Raw genomic sequence first — 20,829 nt, 5'->3', positions numbered from 1 at the left:
TTGGGCAAGTGGGGTTTATATATCTTTGGAATGTCTAGGGGGGGAGAAAGAACTCTGGACTGCTTGAGGGAAGTGTGAATGTTGCAATTGGCCACCTTGATTAGTATTGAATATCCTTACAGCTTCAAAGTCTGGCTGCTTCCTGCCTGGGGGAGTCCTTTGTTGGGAGGTGTTAGCTGGCCCTGATTGTTTCCTTCCAGGAATTCTCCTGGTTTTTTTTTTAGTGTTCCTCTTTATTTACTGTCCTGATTTTAGAGTTTTTAAAATACTGGTAGCCACATCGTGTTCATTTTCATGGTTTCCTCCCTTCTGCTGAAATTGTCCACATGCTTGTGGATTTCAATGGCTTCTCTGTGTATTCTGACATGGAGGTTTTTCCAGCATTTCTGTGTTCTCAAATAATATGCTGGTTCATCAGGTGTTCTGCTGATTCCTGAACATGCCACAGATATATAAACCTCACTTGCCTAATTTCCAACAGATCTTACAACCTCTGAGGATGCCTGCCATACCTGACAGACAGACAACTCTCAGAAGACCAAGTATCCCCCCCCAGGCAGGAAGCAGCCAGGCTTTGAAGCTGCAAGGTTATTCAATGCTAATCAAGGTGGCCAATTGCAGCATTCACACTTGCCTCCAACAGACAAGCGTTTTTTCTCCCACCCTGGACGTTCCACAAATATATAAATCTCACTTGCCTAGTTTATAACAGACTTCACAACCTCTGAGGATGCCTGTCATAGATGTGGGCAAAACGTCAGGAGAGAATGCTTCTGGAACATGGACATACAACCCAGAAAACTCACAGCAACCCAGACATAATATTTGTTTGTCTAATATATATAATATTTTCCACCCAATAAAGGGCGGCTTACAGGTCAAACAAGACCAAAGTAAACAGAGCAAAATGAGACAATTCTGTTTCAAAATTATTTTTCTTCTTCTAGCATTGCAGTCATTTAAAACTTCAGCTGAACATTTTAAAGGGCAGTTTATACAGAGAAAGAAAGAAATATACGGAGGAATCAAGGAAGTGCCAACACAGGAAATAGAAGAACTCTACCTCTGAACTCTCTCCACTGCTAGACATTTGAGGGCTAGAGGAAAATGCATTGCGAATCAAAGTCCCAAATCCTCCTCCTCTCCTAAAGAATGTACAGCCCAAAACCCGATGGTGCAAAAGTTTAAAAACAATGGAACTACCTATCATGTAAAACCAATATAAAATCATTTCAAAGGCATCATAAAGATAAAAATGAATCCCTACCAAAGCTCTTTTACACGGTCCATTAATTTCCAAATGCCTGTTTAAATAAAAGGTGTTTGCTTGTAGAAAAGAGAAAGCGAGCGGGTCCTGGAGGCTAAGCTGTCAATATATTTCTACTAGATATTAGTTCTCCGAGAAGGACGACATACCCACATAGAAAAAGCTCTGCTAATATTCAACTTCGGGTATTTATGAGGGTATGGCGCACAGGAAGGTGAGCAAGAATCCTTGGTCTTATTTATATGCTACTATTTTTTAATCACGTTCTCTTTATGTAGTTTGTACTCTTCATAAATTTTGACTGGTGCTCGTGTATTGTAATATGCTCCCAAATGGTTTCCGACTCCTGGCAAACTATGGAATGTTCTTTTCCAGGTTTGTTCAGAGGAGGCTTGCCTTTCGCTTTCCCTGAGGCTGAGAGAGTGTGACATGCCAAATGGCAAGGCAGATGGGGAATAGAGATTCAAGCCCTAGTCCCAGAAAATCCTCCCTAGCAGCTAATGTGGTGTCAAGCTGCATTTAGCCCACAGTTTAGATGCGCCACCGTCTGTATACCACTCCGACTCTCTTTAAATGCGTTTAGTTGGAAATAATAATAATTATTATTATTATTATTATAGACTGAAACACAGAAGGGACTCTCTCAGACAAGGAAGGTAAAGGCTTCTAAAAATTCTTGCCAAGAAAACTCTATAATAGGGAATTATTTTAGGAGGGTCATTCCATACCAAGTGGTCCAAAATTTAAAAAAAGGTTCCCAGCATCATGTTCTCCAATTTTCTTCAAATTGTATCTATAGCACCAGTTTCCCAAAAATTGAGGTCTCTAAATGACATAGTTGCTGACCCCTTATCTGAAGGGTAGTCAGTCAGCGTGTGCGCACAACATTTAAGACAATGCCATTTTGGGGGTCTAATAAAATTAAAACTAAATGTATAAGAAGGGCTAGTAATTGAAATCCTGTACAGTTTCTTCTGCTGATTCTGATTATATTAATTTTAATATTAAGGATGCAAAAGCTGGTCAAGCAAGTTGAACCAAAGTGGGCATCAAAATGTGTTGAAACAAATTTTGGCCAATATTACAACTGCAACAATTTCCATGCAGACTTTGGACACATTTTGATGCCCACTTTGAATCAACTTGTTTGACTGGATTTCGCATCCAAAATGTTAACATTAATTTCATCGGAATCAGCAGAAGAAACTGTACAGAATTTCAGTTTACTAGCCATTCTTATACATTTAGTTTCGATTTTATTAGACCTAAAATTGGCATTTTCTTCAGTGTTGTGCGCACACCCTTCAGATAAGGGGGTCTAGATCAGCAGAAAGGAGACTTGCATATTCCCCCTTTCCAGTTCACGTTTGTCTGTCTGTCTGCCAGAAACTAGTATTTTGGGCACAATCCTCCTCCTCCTTCTTGCTATTACTATTATTCCGCTTTTCTCTCTTAAAGGAGTTTTACAAGCATGCACAATTCTCCACAAATCCCAATGAAATGAACTGAAACGGAGTAAGACCCACAGCGCGGATGCGGAGTTGCTCTTCTCGATCTCAACATGAGGCGAGGCGAGGATTCTAAGTTTCTTACGCTTTGTTTCTTTGTCCCCTTCCTGTCTCCTTTAGTAACCTTTAGGAAGGAAAGTCTTGATAGAAGTGCCTGAAAGCGACAACCTTACACCCACTTTCCTGAGAGCCAACTCGCTTTAGAGTAGACCTAGGCGCGAGCCCGGCGTACTGGTATTTACTGGTTTGCAAACTCTGGAAACCACCTCTTCAGAAGAAAGTAGAACCAGAAAATGTCCCTGTAGTCTTCTGTCGCCATACCTGCACGCAGAAGGGTTTGTAGCACCTTGGCGACCAGCGGAGAGAAAGAAGTCTACCTAAGTCGAAGAAAGTATATGCTACCAACTTCTTTCTCTCACTCCCAAAGGTGCTCCAAGATCTAGACTACCATGGCTTTGAGTCCTGTTGCCATATCTGTATTAAGCGACAGGTAGATTGGTTTGAAGGGGCTGGGTGCAATCTCCAACGAAAGTGAATTATATTTGTGTGCAGAAAATACCTGTAGGATGAGGGCGCCCAAAGCGCCCACGAAAGAGAAACTATAATCCACCTCCAGCTACAAACTGTGCGAGAGGATGGGGTTTGGGCTTCGACCCCTTAGGCGAGCCCCACCTCGAATAGACTTCTTGCCTAGTGAGTCAAAACACAAGCACGTTGCTTCAACAGATCCACTCTAGTTGGAGCTCACCTACCAACAGGATCTCGGCTGAAACGAGATTCGTTTCTCGGAGAGTTGGTGTTACCCTTTGTGCCGAAAGAGGAGAGACAGAAAAAAAAATACTCCATTCCTTTTGGCTTTTTAGTCTAAGTATCAGCCAAAGAAAGAATTCGACTTTCCTTTCCATCATTCGAATTCACCAACCAAAGCATCCAAAATTGCAAGAAAACTTTAGGACGAAAGTCTTGACTGTAAAGTGCAGTTCGAAAGTAGAATAGCTTTCTTCGGAAAGCTTGGACAGCGGATTCGCCTTCTTAGAAGGCCTTCCAGCAGAGATTGGATGGAAACCCGTTGGGAGAACTTTCCTTGCGTTTTCTTGCATGGCGGAAGATGGACTAGGTTTCCCTTGAGGCGCCTGCCAGCTCTGTGGTTTGTTTGTGGGGCCGTGGTCGGAGCGTAGGACTGGGTCGCCTTGGAAAGCCACATGCTCTCAGCCCCTCCGAGTAAACTCTTGCCAAGAAAACTCCAGGAGAAGTCGCCATAGCTTTGAAACGACTTGAAGACACACAACAAATCGAAGAGACTGAGCCGGTTTCGCCCTTTACTTTCTTTGCTTCCAGAAAAGTCATTTTCAGACAGTGCGTTTCTATATATATCTACCCAGAAGGAATTACTGCATTCAGTAAGCAAGACATGTTATTTTTTAAAGAAGACTTTGTTTTTTTAAACCTCTGAGTGCATATTTTAAACTAAGAGGTTTCAAGGGAGTGTATATCTTTTGGGCAATTACAACTGCAAATGCAACTGCAACTGCAATTCCAACTTCAAATAAAAATCCATCCTCTGCTCACCAAATATAGTTTTGTAGTGGCATGTCTTTGCCCTTGACAGTTCAAAAACATGGTTCTTCGGTTTAACAGCTGAGTTACCCATATGCCATTACATGAATGCTTACAAATATAACTCGTTCAAAGAGTTGACTTCTAACAAAGTTTTCAAAAGTGTTCATAGAGGTTCATATTTGCCAAATGGATATGACATCATTTTCCCCTTTCAATAAGGTTATGATTGCAATATATTTCCATAGAGATATCTGCCCAGAGACTGACTGCAGTTATTTCCAACAGGTTATGTCCAATAACGATTGCAACCATAACACCTAATGGGATGGTAGTGGATAGGTAGACCCATTTAGGGCTGAACTCCCATAATCCTATACACACCATTTGTTTGGAAATAACAACCTTCTCTGTGACTTCTCTAGTAATGTTTATCTATGATCCTGTTGCTTATTGTTTCCTGTATGTGTGCAGCTTCCTTTACTTGGTGGCTTCTGAGAACTTATAAAAGTGGCTGCAGACCACATGCTGTCCTCTCTCTCCTTTTGACTATGTGACCGTTGATAGTTGTTTTGTTACAAGAGAAATGCTCTGGCCGGCTAGCACAGGGAACCACCTCAAAGATATTTGAAACTAGACTGAAAAGATTTGTACCTGTGTATGCTGAACACATGAAGGTTGTGAGTAAACCAAATACGTTATTTTTTTTTATCAAAGTCTACGTCATTTTTGTCTCTTGGGTACATAAGACAAAACAAATTGTTTTATGGGAGAGTATATATATATATATATATATATATATATATATATATATAGGCACTGAAAAACACTTCTGAAGCACTGCTGTTTTTTATGCACTAGCAAATTTCTGTTTTCCTAACAGATCAGAGATAACAAGTTATTCAGTCTAACAACTGAAACCATTGCCAATCATTATATCTGGTTGTATACCACAAGAGAAGATTCTACTCTAAAGGGTTTTTGACTCTTCTCTGAAAGGCATTTCCAAAAGGTTATGAATGTCATTCCGAAACCAGGGACTGAAGGCTGCTTACAAAAATTAAACAGCTACAAATAAAGCTTTACATTATACAAAAATTAAAATAAAACCAATCACAGAATTAAATCACTATAAAAAATGCCCATTAAAAACAACAAATACAGACAACACATTATTATAAAAATACCTTTTCCATATGCAGTTCGAGCAATAGCAAAGTTGCCCTTGAACAACAACAACAATAATAATGACCACAGACGATCTACTTAATTTTGATGTGTGTAAAAAAGACTTTGTTATTATTACCCCTGTTCTTCTTTCTTGGTTGAAACCCACAGTGGCCGTTGAAAAGGTTAGCAATGTCTTTTCGAATGCTTTCATGGCCTGAATCACTGGGATGCTGTGAGTTTTCAGTGCTGTATGGCCATGTTCCAGAAGCATTATTTCCTGATGTTTCCCACTCAGAAAACAGAGGAATACCTGACATGAATCAATCAGGGCCAGCTAACTCCTCCCAACAAAGGATTCCCCTAGGCAGTAGGTAGCCAGGCCTTAAGGCTGAAAGGCTATTCAATGCTAATCAATGTGGCCAATTGAAACATTCAGACCTGTCTCAAACAGACAAGAGTTCTTTCTCCCGGCCTGGACATTATTCCACAGAAATGATGCTTCTGGAACATGGCCATTCAGCCTCGAAAACTCACAGCAACCCAGTTGACAATGTCCCATGCCTTAGTTCAAGGGTTAACCAAAATGGACGCCATCGTCAATAAATCAGAAGGAGACAAAGACGTGGCAAGGCAGTCATGTAAGATCTGGACGAGATCCTCGCGTGTACTACGGATGGATAATCCGGGCCAAATTAGTCGATTGTGAAGCTAGAAAGGGAAGAAAGCTGACAGGAGGAGATGTCCTGTCAGATGGTATCTGCTGAAGGTTAGGCAAATGCTACAACGAGACAGGGGTGGATCTTAAAGCAGATCAAGCTTGAACTCTCCTCAGAAGCCAAGATGACTAAACTGAATATAACCAAATTTGGATGTATCGGGGACCTCCCTGGAGAAGACATCAAGCTTGATAAAGTGAAAGCAGCAGGGAAAGAGAAGGTAGATTGATTTTGTCAATAGAGCCAGAGCTTCCTGGAGTTTCCAAGACCTGAACAAAGCAGTGGGTCTTCGGAGATTTTGGCGCTCCCTCATTCATGGGGTCGCCAGAAATCGAAGTCGACTTGCAAGTAGCAACAAAGCTAGTTCCTCAACTACAACAACAACAAGGGGAAAAGTCGCCCCGAAATAGTCCTATGCAACTACAGGAAATCACAGCTTTCGGTTGTTAACCACTGCTCAGTCTGAAACAAAACCCACCCTGATTGTCTGCATAGGCTGGATGAGGGATCCAAAATTCAGCACCAATGAGCACCTCCATTGGGCCCAAGTCCAGATGCATAACGACTGGTTGGCAAGCTTTGGAAACCTACCAATTTCCTCCTCACGCAAGAGATTACCAAAAAGCAGGGAAAGAAAGTCATCTGATGCATGTCATCCATTTGAAGAAATAAGTTGCGCCCCGGAAGATTTCTTTCCAAGACATTATTTTTATTTTTCGGACGCCACAACAACAAACAGGTATTCGTACTAAGCAGCTTGAACTACTTGACATTGCCATGGATTCCAGGATCTTTAGTTTTGTGTTGGCAATGCTCTAGTATTAGACTCCTCTAAGGCAAAGAATTCATGAAACCACAAACAAGCTTGTTTTCTGCTGCCCTGGGGACTAGGACACGAACAATGGCTTCAAACAACAGGAAAGGAGATTTCACCTGAACATCAGGAAGAACTTCCTCACTGTGAGAGCTGTTCAGCAGTGGAACTCTCTGCCCCGAGTGTGGTGGAGGCTCCTTCTTTGGAACTTTTAAACAGAGGCTGGATGGCCATCTGTGGAGGTGCTTTGAATGCAATTTTCCTGCTTCTTGGCAGGAGGTTGGACTGGATGGCCCATTAAATCTCTTCCACCGGAGCCTCCGGTGGCCTAAGGGATAAAAGCCTCGTGACCTGAAGGTTGGGTTCCTGACCTGAAAGCTGTCAGGAGTGCGGATGAGCTCCAGCTCCATGCACATGAGAGAAGCCTCCTACAAGGATGGTAAAAACATCAAAACATCCGGGCGTCCCCTGGGCAACGTCCTTGCAGACGGCCAATTCTCTCACTCCAGAAATAACTCCGGTTGCTCCTGACACGAAAAAAAAACCTCTTCCAAAGACTGAAATGACATAAATGCCATTGAGTCAGTGGGTTTGATTCAGAAGTGTGTGTGTGTGGGGGGGGGGGGGAAGCCATTGCCCCCCAAATAAGTAATCCTTCACCACAATGTTTTGCCGGAGTCCCCGATAGCAAACATTGCCGAGAGTGAGACACTCTAAAGTGCGCATTCCTTTGGTAACCCTTGCTCGCCCCTTTTTTCCCCTCCCTGCACTGTATCTCTAAACGCGCAACTGACGCTTGAAAACTTCCTGCAATGCAATCTGAAGAGAGAAGGAAGACATCAGAGGGCGGAGAAGTCATATTTAGGATACTATATCCTCATTCTCCTTCCTTTGGGTTTACTTTAGTTGGAAATAACAATTGGATTTAAGGTATAGTGTATATGGTTATTCTGGAATAGAATGGAATGGAATATAATAGAATAGGATAATAGAGTTGGAAGAGACCACATGGTCCATCTATTCTAGTCCAACCCCTTGTCATGCAGGAAAAGCACAAAGTACCCCTGACAGATGGCCACCACTCTCCACCAATAAACCCACTGAATTTAAAAGAGGTTACTTTTAAAGCAACTATTTTAAAAATAAGACTGTTCATACCGCAACTTCATAAAAGAGTCAAAACATTATTTCCCCAGTCAATCCATCGTCTATAGACCGCTGCCCCACCCCCCAACCCCAATAAACAGGAGGAATACTTTATGGCTCCATCCTATGGAACTATATGATTTGAAGCCTGTCCAGCTATCTAGGCAGCACCGAATTACAGTAGAGTCTCACTTATCCAACATAAATGGGCCAGCAGAACGTTGGATAAGCGAGTATGCTGGATAATAAGGAGGGATTAAGGAAAAGCCTATTAAACATCAAATTACTTCATGAATTTACAAATTAAGCACCAAAATATCATGTTTTACAACAAATTTGACAGAAAAAGCAGTTCAATACACAACAATGTTATGTAGTAATTACTGTATTTATGAATTTAGCACCAAAACATCACAATGTATTGAAAAGATTGACTACAAAAACATTGACTGCTAAAAGGCAGACTGTGTTGGATAATCCAGAAAGCTGGATAAGCGAATGTTGGATAAGTGAGACTCTACTGTATTCCCAAGGAAAGGAGATGCCTTAGGTCCCTTCCACGCAGCTGAATAAAATTCACATTAAACTGAATCCAGTTCAATGTGAATTTTATTCAGCTGCGTGGAAGGGGCCTAAGGCATCTGTATGGCAGTGTGGACGCAGATAACCCAGTTCAAAGCAGGTATTGTGGATAATCTTCCTTGATATTCTGTGTTATATGGCTGTGTGGAAAGGACCTTAGTTTAATTATTAAGCTGATCATTAGGATCAGTTATTAAACTGCAGGCACTCAGAATAACGTGGAAGTGGTAAATCCTTCCCCAAACTACCAATCCGAAGATTCCAATATGGAACTGATGCATCTTAATACCACTTCAAGTGCCAATGGTATGGAATCACGGGACCTGTAGTTTTACAAGGTCGCCAGCCTTCTCTGTCAAGGAGTGCTGGTGTCTCAACAAACTACAACTCCCAGGATGCCAGAGCATGTAGCCCAGTGACTCAAAATGCGTTGATCCTACAGCCCAGGTGTCACCTTTGTTTTCTTCCCTTTCTTTCTTCGCCCTTTCTTACTACCTGACCTGGCAGGGAGAAGAGGCCTGTAGAGATCCTGAGTAAAGAGAACAGAAGGGACCCTCCACCCCCGTTGTTCTTGCTTCTTGGAACAAAAGCTCTGAATGCAGTGTTTGCCCAAAGGCGTGACCCGGAAGGCGACGCGATAACACTGTGGAGCCGGGAGAGAAGGAGGAAGGGTGGGTGGATTTCCCCCAGGGAGGGCTCCCCTGGATCCTCTCTCTCTTCGTATGTATTTCCAGGAAGACGCATGGTGGGCCACTTTCAGAAGGCGCATCTACACTGTAGAATCAATGCAGTTGGATACTACTTCATCTGCCTTGGTTCAGGGCTAAAGTGTCGTTTGGAGAGGCAATATAGTACTATACTTCCCAGGATTTCATGACACTGAGCCATTATTAGGAATATATTCATAACCTGTTGGTATTATGATACCAATATGGTTAGATATTGCTGCAGAGTAACAAAAATACAGAAGTCTAGGGGTTTATGTGAGCAGAGGTGAGATAAAAGCAAAATAGCCAGCCTCCCTTTCCCTTTTAAAAGAGTCATGCGCATAAACTAAACATCAGAGACATCAAAAGTAAAATAGTAAAAATATGTGTACTCACAATCTTGTATGATGGTGGTCATACAGGTAAAAACATCTTAGTTCCAAAAGAATACAGTTCAGGATACTACATATCCCTTAACAAGAAGTAACATCAGGCAGCATGGCTGGATGAAGAGCCAAAAAGAAGTGAAGAGAAGGAAGAGGTGAAGAGAGAGAGAACAAAAAGAAAGTCTCTTCTTTTATGCCCCAAATTCAAAAGGCATATGTAACTTCCTGTATGTCTCCAGGAAGTATACTCCCATTTCCCACATCACATGCAAAATCCCAAAATGGTGCCATCAACTCTGGAATGCAGCTTTGGCTTCAGGTTACTAAGCAACAAACAAAACTAACTACATAAACCATCCCACATTGAAAATGTATGCATGATTGCTAGATAACCAACAGCCATGGAAGGAAGTTAGTGGGATGTAATTGTAATCATAATTGCCCAAAAGATATTAACTCCCTTAAAACCTCTTAATTTAAAATATGCACTCAGAGATTTAAAAAAACCAAAGTCTTCTTTGAAAAATAACATATCTTGTTTACTCACAAACATCTTGTATTAATTCACCATACAGGCACATTTCTTAAAGTTCTGTTATAGATAGGATGCAGTTCTCTGTGTGTTGAGTACACAAGGTATCATTATTTTAATCAATGGTCTATAGTCTTTAGGTATAGCTGTACTCACTGAAGTCCATAAGTCATACTTCTCTACCGAAGTCCAAACAGCAACATGCATCCACCTCTACTGAGGTGTAAAGCAGACTGACTATAAAATAGAGTCCCGAGTCTGAACATACTCAGTACAATCACCTGTCTATAACTCCTCCCACATCAAAGAGGTACAGTTAAACTGGGAAATCAACATGCAGTTAGCAAATATATACTATATATTAACAAATAAATAGTGAAAAGGTTTGAGAGGTTGCTATTTCCAACAGAAACTGCATTGATTCCACACTGCCAGAATTGCAATCTCTACTGGGCCCTGCAAATCCACTAGCTGATCTTGAGCAAGTCACACTCTCTCAGCCTCAGGGGAAGGCATAGGGACCTCCCTTTAACAAACTTAGTAAAAAAAATCCCTAATAGGAGTATCCTAAGTGACTTGAAAGAGAAGGCATGACAGTCTGAGTTTTGGATAAGAGTCCCTGGAGACTGCAAATGGGAGAATCCTTGAGTTTGTCTGTAGAGACCCATTGGCTGACCTTGGGCAAGTCACACTCTTTCAACCTCAGAAAAGGCAATGGCAGCCCATCTCTGAAGAAATCTTGCTAGCAAAATCATATGACAAGAAGGATTCAGAGTCCACTTAGAGGCACATAACGCAATTGGAAATGTCAGTCCCTCTTGCTGGTGCCTTTAAGGAGCTTTGTGTAAAGAAGAAAGTCAAGTCTGTTTGGAAGAGTTAAAGGCTGAAGAACACTGTACTTTCAGTAGGTAGCATTATGGTTAGTGGGTTCTTTTCCTGTCAATCCCATGAATTTCATTGGGTTTCCTGAGACAGAGATGGCTTTGCCAGTTCCTTTCTCTGCAATACAGCCTACAGCACCTAGCATTCATTGGTGGTCTCCCATTCAACCAGGGCTGACCCTGCTTAACTTAAGATCAGAAAGGATTTTGCCGCCTTTTGGGGTATTTTAGGCCTTTGTTTTCAAGATATCCACTTTCCTTTTTAGATAGGAAATAGTGTAATGGTATTAAGATACTGTATATGCACACCACATGTACTTTTAAATACAAATCCTGCTCTAGATGCCCTGACCAAGGATAAGACACTTGAATGGCAAATTTTGGCTTTGATGCAGGGATGCGCAGGAGTCCTGACACTGCTCGAAGACTTATTCACTTTCTTTTGATATGTTACTTTCTGTAAGGGGATCTGTTTGGGGTAACCCTCGCCCCAGCTATCATTTGGGCAGTGTAATAAGGGCAGTGTAAAAATGCACCATGCTTTTTTGTGGGTGGGGAGAATCGTGCACAGAAGCGGTTGTTGTTGTTGTTGTTGTTGTTGTATCATACATTTTAGAGAACATATAGATTGTTTATAAGTTATATATATCAATTATATATAATTTATAATTTTACCCACCTCTCCTAAAGATTTGAAGCAAGGTATAACATAGTTAAAATGCATTCGAGTTCTTAATAATTGTCCATATAATATCATTTCGTGGAAAAGGTGCAGGGGAAAATGGGTGCCATTTTTTGAATCAGCAGGTCAAATATACCCCAAAGAAGGACTAACATTTGAGGCTCCAAAATGTGTGTTGGGCAGTGTTGTTTTATGTGCCTTCAGGTCACCTGTTAGCCTATGGCAACCCCATGATTTTCACTGAGGCAAGAAGTGATTTGCCATTGTCTTCCACTGGGAAAAAAAAACTTATCTCACTTGACATTTGTTGATAGTCACCGGGATTCTACCAGCAGGCTCCCAAGGTCAATGCTGGGTTTCGTCCCTGGTCTTCACAAGTCTCTTGTGTCATCAAGTTTCCAGTCCTCAATGAGTAGCTAGCTAGTCTAGAGACAGGGCCAAGCTAAAAGATTCCCCACATTCCTATGCTTGTTTTCCCAAAAGGGGCTTTGTCTTTCCTCCTCCTGCTAGCCACTGTCTCCATCCTCCTTTGATGGTGTAGTCACAGAATTCTGTGAGGCAACTTTCTTTTTAAATTTCTTTTTAAATTTTAAAGACCTTTTCAATCATGAATGTATTTCTTTCATAGTAGTACTTCAATTAGTATTTTGAACCTAAAGTTCTGGCTCTTCAGTCCTAAACCGTTGTAAGGAATAGAAGCTTATCCCAGATTATTTCACTTAAGTTTCTGCTGGTTACGAAGTTTATTTCTGGTACTCTGCTATATTTATGGTGGAATCGCTCCAACTGAGGGTTATTTTGAGTCTAACAGCTCAGATTCCCCAACAATCAAACAGGATCTGGTGCATTGGACATGCTGATCTTACCAAGATAAATGCGTCTATGGTAATACTCTGGGATTTTCAGGGGCATTAATATCAGTGGCTCTGGTTGCCTATGCTCCTGTCCATCAGGCCCCAAATATGAGTTTACCCTCTAGGCCAGAAGAAGATAGATGCGTCCCTTGATCAAGTTTTGCCTCCCGCATGAGGAATGGCTTCAGTCCGTTCCAATTTATGGCGACCCCAAGAGGTGTTTCTTTCCATGTCTAAGTGGAGATTCGAACCAAGGTCTTTTGGAGTCCTAATCCAGCACTGAGACCTCTATAGTACTCTGGCTCCGTTAACTAATAATGCCTTTGATCCACTCCAGTATATCACCAGAGGCTCTCCAAGTAGCCAGCTTCTGGTCAAAGGGAATCTAGTATAATACCAAGTTTTTAATCTTGTTTGTGTTTTTAAATACATTATACGTATATCCTCAACTCGCTTCTGAAACGATAAATAAAATATATACTCCAGTATATGGCGACCGACTGTATATATATGTTTCCTGGCAAGATTTGTTTGGAGGAGGTTTACCTTTGCCTTTCTGTGAGGCTGAGACAGTGTGCCCTGCTTTAGGTCACGCAGCAGCTTTCCATGGCTTTCCATGGCTGAGTGAGGGATCAGAACCCTGGTCTCCCCTGATCCAAGACTCAGACCATTCTAACCAAGCCGGCTTTATACGGCGTAGAATAAAAACAGCCACAGCATTTACTTTCCACATCCTACTAAAATACAGGCGCGCTTAAGAGTGCCGAAGGTTTCACCACGATTTATTCACATTTATTTTGTTTGGGAAATTAGGTGGAAACAACTGGGACTTAATTTCAAGTTTAGGATGTGAAGAACACCCAGGAGACCAGGAATGTCTAAATTCGGGGGAGGGGATTCCTGGTGGATTTAATAAGATCCAAAGAAAGCCAAATGCTGCTTTTAAAGTATGGCGACGCTGTTCTCCAAACTTTATTTCGAATCGCCTTCCGTAGAGAGAAAGAAGTGAGCCTTTGGACTGCCAGTTCTGAGGCCAGGCTTCCTGCTTTTCAGGAGACCTCCCTGTGAAAATGGAGACCTTCTGCGTTATGTGAATAAGTGGACACGCAGAAGGGTTACAATCCCAATCCAGTTCAGACGGAGCGCCCAGACCTGTTTATTTAAAAAATGAGTTTTTCTGTGGGCTTTGCTCCCCAGAAAATGTGTTTAAACCATCGATGGGAATTTATTTTCGAGGCAGCACGACTTCAGAGGTTCCCACAAATAACCAAGAATCCCATTCACCATTCTTTGAAAACAGCAAGGGAAATCTCAGCCAATTTCCTGCCAAAGTCAATTTCACCAAGTTCTGAAGGATTTCTGCATCAGCTTCACTTATTTGGATGGGAGACCACCAAGTAATACTATGTGAATGTGAATGTACATTGTAGCTGGGTTGTTGTATGTTTTCCGGGCTGTATGGCCATGTTCCAGAAGTATTCTCTCCTGACGTTTCGCCCACATCTATGGCAGGTATCCTCACAACCTCTGTGATCCCGGCCATGAAAGCCTTCGACAATACAATGTAGCTGTTTCTTATATCTGTTTATTTTATGATGCTTATATTTATTACTGATGTACTCTGATTTTTTTAATGTTATTTTAATATGTTGGGTTCCATGAGGGAGAAAAGTGGGATATAAATAATAATAATAATAATAATAATAATAATAACTACTACTAAGCTATATTTCAAAGGAAGGAACTTGCAAAAACTACTTGAGTCTTTCTTGCCTAAGACGACCATATTAAATGTATTGAGTCACCATAAGATAACAGGTAACTTAAAGGCTCTGAATCGGGTTGAAGCCGATTTAAAATTGAAATCCAGAAATCGACATTTCCCAATTGCCTAGCCTCCTTTTCCAACCTCTTCCCATTCCTGCCGCCACAGACAGGTGAAGTTACCTGCGCAGAAAATGAAGCGAGCCACTAAAATTTAAGGCAAGGAATTGAAGCTGAAACAGCCGCTCCCGAAATACGTTTAGAATTTTAATTAGAAAAAAAATATTTTCAAACTCTGAACACTCGCCTTTCATAACTCATTAAATCAAAGTAGAGGGTTTTAGATAGATAAAACAATTAATTGCCGACTTTAAGGTTCAAAAATAACTTCCGGAAATTAACAAGGCTTCTTTTTGTTCAAAACAAAGAAATAAAAGGTAGAAGGACTTAACAAAAACTGCCGAGACTGACGGTATTGTAAAAACTGTATAGTTGATGTTAAAAAAGCAGTCCTCCCTTCAACCTATGAATATATATAAACAATATAATATATACAATATCGTATATAGAGTATTACTTGTGCGCGCACTAAAACACCCAAACACACAGAGATGTGTATATTGTATATACACATTATGAAGTGATCTAAACAAAAATAAAACTAGAAAAAGTATCTAGACTGAATCCTTTTTACAGTATTTGCCAGGATTAAGGTTAATGTCAAGGACCCGGTTGAAGCAGGGAAAGCTTTCTCTTAACCATGCCTTAGAAATACCTTTGAATGCCTTAGAAAGGCTTAGAAAATATGCTTGTTATATAATAATAATAATAATAATAATAATAATAATAATAATAATAAGTTGCTGTGAGTATTCCGGCAGTATGGGCATGTTCTAGAAGCATTCTCTCCTGACCTTTCACCTACATCTATGGCGGGCATCTGGCTGAAAATCTAGCTACCAGTATTTTAAAAAACCCTAAAATCAGGACAGTAAATAAAGAACACTCAGAAGACAGAAAATTCCAGACACGAAACAATCAGGGCCAGCTAACACTTTCCAACAAAGGACGCCCCCAGGAAGGAAGCAGCCAGGTCTTGTAGCTGCAAGGCTTTTCAATGCTAATCAAGGTAGCCAATTGGAAAATTCACACTTGCCTCCGGCAGACAAGAGTTCTTTTTCCCACTCTGAACCTTCCACAGATATATGAACCCCACTTGCCTAGTTTCCAGCAGACCTCACAACCTCTGAGGATGGCTGCTATAGATGTGGGTTAAACGTCAGGAGAGAATGCCTCTGGAACATGACCATACAGCCCGGAAAACTCAGTGATTCCGGCCATGAAAGCCTTCGACAACGCAATAAATAATAATAATAATAATAATAATAATAATAATAATAATAATGCATTATTGAATTCAATAATAATAACCAGGCCTCTCTCTCACCACCTGCCTCGAGGCTTTTAATCACAAGGGTAGTATGAGAAAATAAGGCTGCAGGAAGAGCGAATACTTTTGACGGGGTTTCTGGATTGCAACAAAAAAATGAACAGAGTTCCTCTCACAGTGGCCTCGCCTAAGTTGGTCTTTTTTCATGTCCAGAGTTTATAATTTGACCATGAAAGCAACAGCAGACCAATATGCAATGGAGTCTTGGAGTACCTTAAGAAGGGCTTCAGTGCTAAATTGTGTTGGTGTCTCACCAAACCACAATGTCCATGCATAGAACTGAGCCATGGTAGAGAAAGTGGTACCAAACTGCATTAATTCTACTTTGTGGGTGTAGCCCATGACTCTGGAGGCTAGGATTTGAATCCCGCATCGACTTTGGGGCGAGTCACACACCCTTGACCCCCGAAAATCCCATGAGAAGTCAAATTTGAAAGCATACAACCAAAACATACTGCTTTCCTAGACTCAACTCCACTTCTTCAGTGATTGGACCTTGCGTATTGATAGACCTAACATAGCTCTGAACGCTACCAGCAAGAGTAAATCAATTACGGGTTTACACTACAGATTCATTTCCAGCTTTATAGAGCTAGGATCTGTCCAGATCTGCCCTGAACATTGGAGGCAACTGTCTTTCTTGTATAAATGGATCACTACAATCATGACTAGCAATAGATGTAAGAATCCTGCCATGGGCAAATTTGATGGGCAAGCTTAGGCCCTCCAGGTGTTTTGGACTACCACAATTCCGAATTTTGCCCATGTTTGCCCATGCCTGTAATAATCTAGGACAAACTCTTCAGGTTTATTTATATTCTTGGATTAATGTCCTTAGGTGACCGTCCATTGATCCAAAGTTCAAAATTTCGGCACATTTCCCTTTCTCTGCTTTCTAAAAAACATATTTCGTTTACTCATATTTCACATTTCTGTTGACATTGGATATTTTCATCTGTTTTTGGTGTTCCTACGGTTGGATAAGTAGTTGGAATCAGTGTAGTGATCTGAGCGTGTTTGAGAGATCAGGGGGACATCTACACTGTAGTATAATGCAGCTTGGCACTGCTTTAACTGCTATGGTGCCCTAGGACTCTCTTTCGCAGAGAAGGTTAAGAGAGTCTATTAACTCTCATAATTCCATAGCATTGAACCATGGCAGCTAAAGTGGTGTTCAACTGTATTAATTCCACTGTGTGGATGCACCACATGGGTCTAATCCCCAGCTAGGCCTTGGACACCTACTTGAGCAAGTTATACTCTCTGCATTAAACAGTGGCGAACCTCCTCTGGAAGAAAACAGTAGCTGGATCTATGCTGTCATATAATGCATATAATGAACTACATAATGTGGCTAGTGTAGTCAAATAATAATAATAATAATAATAATAATAATAATAATAATAATTATTATTATTATTATTATTATTATTATTATTATTATTATTACTATCCGCTTTATCTCCCTAAAACGGAGACTATGGTTCTTCCACATTGTCCTATATCCCAGAATATCAAGGCAGAAAATCCCACAATATCTGTTTTGAACTGGGTTATCTGAGTCCAAGCTGCCATATATTTCAGTTCAAAGCAGATAATGTGGGATTTTATTCACCTGTTTTGGAAGGGGCCTCAAAGCGGCTCACAATAAAACCGATACAATATAATTTAAAACCGAAAAAATATACAAACATTAAAACAGAATTCAACAGTAAGGGTACTAAAATATCTATGAATGCATGGTTTAGTGTACCAGCCCGGTTTAGTGTTGGTTTAGTATGGTTTAGCCCTAGGCCATGACATCAAATAAGTACAATAAGCACTTTCCAATATAAACATTAAAACTTATATCATATATTGGCTCCTTAAAATTACAGTAGCAGTGACGTGGTAACAATAACAATGTCTGATTTGCATCATCCCAAACTATCTCTATTTCCATTTCTAGCCTTGGCTGTGGACTTTACTAATTTAGTTCTGATTTTGTGGGCTGCGACTGCAAATGCGGTGGCCTTTAATGTACTTTTAATGTTATATTTTTGGAATAATCCGCTAACAAGTCACAGATAACTGCTGACTGTGGCCATGCTGCCCTTTCTTCCAAGACTGTTTCTAGAGTCATTATAAAAAGGCAATGCAACAGATAGAATATTAAATCCTCTCTTTCCCCCACCCACAAATACAAAGTCTCTGGGCATGAAGGATCCCTCTATATCTTCCCTCTAGCCAGCCTAATGGCATTATTTGAAAACGCAGTTCTGAAGATATTGTTGACAATATTGGTCACTCTTTAGTAGGGGATACCAAGTGGTGAAACCCTGTTGTTTACAGGTCCGCAAGTTGTCTGATGCATCCATTTCAAAGATTTTGTCTCTAATTGCCTTCTTGTTCAACTGCATTAGGGTGGTTGTTAACTCATCAAAATACTGATGGAGTAAAAACAAACAAACCCCTTAAAAACAGATTCATATAGCTAAAACCACAGCAACCCCCATTATATGGCAGTGTAGAGCTAATGTGGGGCCCCTGGTGGCACAGTGTGTTAAAGCGATGAGCTGCTGAACTTGTGGACCAAAAGGTCCCAGGTTCAAATCCCGGGAGCGGAACGAGCACTTGCTGTTAGCCCCAGCTCCTACCAACCTAGCAGTTCGAAAATATGCAAATGTGAGTAGATCAATAGGTACCGCTCCAGCGGGAATGTAACGGCGCTCCATGCAGTCATGCCGGCCATATGACCATGGAGGTGTCTATGAACAACGCCGGCTCTTCGGCTTAGAAATGGAGATGAGCACCAACCTCCAGAGTCGATTAGGACTGGACTTAACTTAAGTCAGGGGAAAATCTTTACCTTTTTAGAGCTAATGCATGATACTCTTTCCCCCCATTCGGAACTTGCATTCAGTTCAAAAGAAACCGATTCTTGGGTATCAACATTAATTCGCTCTCTTTACCGGTGGGTTTTCTAATTTTATTGGCAACTTAAGCGGGTCCTCAAAGGAAACGGAACAGGCAAAAGAGCCTGAACATCCAAAGTGAGTAAACCAAGAGCAAAACAACCCTGTTTTACGAAGTCGACGGGAACACAGTATTGAGGCGAGAAACGTGAAGGCCACTCCAACCAGGAAGTAGGAGTATCAGGTGGAAAAGGAGGGCGAAACTGCATTAATCCGATAGTAGATACTGGGATCCCGTGCATTAAATGGAAATTTACATTCTCATCAGTACACGGGATTGTGCTACACCACTCTCCCACTGAATATCAACAAATGATGCTGGGATTTGGAGTTGAGGAGACATCACGCACTCTTTGCCAGAGAAGGATGAAGACCTTGTAAAAGAATAAACTCGCAATATCCCACAGCATGGAGACATGGTAGTAAAGTCTACAGTGTAGAATTAGGCCTTCTAGGTGTTTTGGACTTCAACTCCCAGCATTCCTAACAGCCTAAGGACCTTTCCTTTCCCCCCTCAGCCGCTTAAGCGGCTGAGGGGGAAAAGGAAAGGTCCTGAGGCTGTTAGGAATGCTGGAAGTTGAAGTCCAAAACACCTGAAGGAACGAAGTTGTCTTACCAGTGGTAGGCCAGTGTCCCTTCCAGGCGTGGGCCTTGGTGGACTTCATCCACGGGAAGGGCAAGGGGCCCCTGGTCTCCTCCAGGACCCCGGCGTCGTGGCCCTCTGCGAAGGCGGGCAAGGCTTCCTGGTGCGGAGGAGGAGGCAGGTGGTGAGGGTGGTGGTGGTGGTGGGGCTGGAGGTGGGAGAGGCCCGGCTCCTCGGCGATGGGGGGCACCTCATAAGGCGAAATGTCCGGCGGGCTGCCTTGCTCCAAAGATCCCAGAAGGTTGGCATAGGGCGGTGGGGGCTGCCTGCCCATGTAGAGGCAGGCGGGCGGGCTGGGGCTGTAGTCCTGGGACCTCTGGAAGGCGCAGGGCTCCTTGTAGAGCTGGCTGGCCGAGAAATACTGCTCCTCCTCGGCGTTCATGGCCGGCCAGCCGGAGGGACCCAAACCCTGGGAGAACTCCGCTCCACCTGCAGATGAGAAGCCTGAAGGTGCGCCAGAACTCGAGATGCCTTCTCATTGGCTGTCGGAGGCGCCTCCCCATTGACTGGCTCCGCCCCAAACAGAAGCCGCCCTGCTCCAGCCCAGCTGCTTGGACTTTCCTATGTACACAACTTGACATCCATTGAGCTATACACCCACTAAGAAAACCCAATAAATACTATATTCAGCGAAGGACAAGAGGGATCCTCTCACCTCTGCAGGAGTCTACTGTATCCCATGCAGTTGTAGACAAGTCTACATAGGGACCACCAAACGCAGCATTGCCCAGACACGAATCAAAGAACATGAAAGGCACTGCAGACTAACTCAACCAGAGAAGTCAGCCATAGCAGAGCACTTGAACACAGTATATTATTTGAGAACACTGACATGCTGGACCACTCTAACAACTATCATGTCAGACTACACAGAGAAGCCATTGAAATCCACACATGTGGACAATTTCAACAGAAAGGAGGAAACCATAAAATGAACAAAATCTGGCTACTAGTATTAAAAACTTCTAAAATCATGACAGCAAATAAAGAACACTACTCTGAAAACAAGAATTACAGACATGAATCAACCAGGGTAGCTAACACCTCCAAACTTAAGATCCCCCCCAGGCAGGAATGAAGCTTGCAAGGCCATTAATGCTAATCAAGGTGATTAATTACAACATTCACACTGGCCTCCAACAGACAAGAGTCCTTTCTCCCACCCTGGACCTTCCACAGATATATAAACTGTTGGGAATCATCCTGGACTACTCAA

The 20,829-nt window shown here is 41.9% G+C and overlaps 1 protein-coding gene across 1 annotated transcript in view; it reads right to left on the bottom strand.

Moving 5' to 3' along the window:
* pdx1 (pancreatic and duodenal homeobox 1) overlaps nt 1–20,118 on the bottom strand; it is a 29,029-nt gene extending 8,911 nt beyond the window's left edge. The window contains exon 1 of the mRNA XM_003225521.4: nt 19,587–20,118. Coding sequence (XP_003225569.2) covers nt 19,587–19,995 — 409 coding nt within the window. The 5' untranslated portion in view covers nt 19,996–20,118. The remainder of the gene's footprint in view (nt 1–19,586) is intronic.
* Between the last annotated feature and the right edge of the window lie 711 nt (nt 20,119–20,829).

This window comes from Anolis carolinensis, chromosome 3, assembly GCF_035594765.1.
Source record: "Anolis carolinensis isolate JA03-04 chromosome 3, rAnoCar3.1.pri, whole genome shotgun sequence".
In the NCBI taxonomy this organism is placed as follows: Eukaryota; Metazoa; Chordata; class Lepidosauria; order Squamata; family Dactyloidae; genus Anolis; species Anolis carolinensis.
This window is presented reverse-complemented; position numbering and strand designations above follow the sequence as displayed.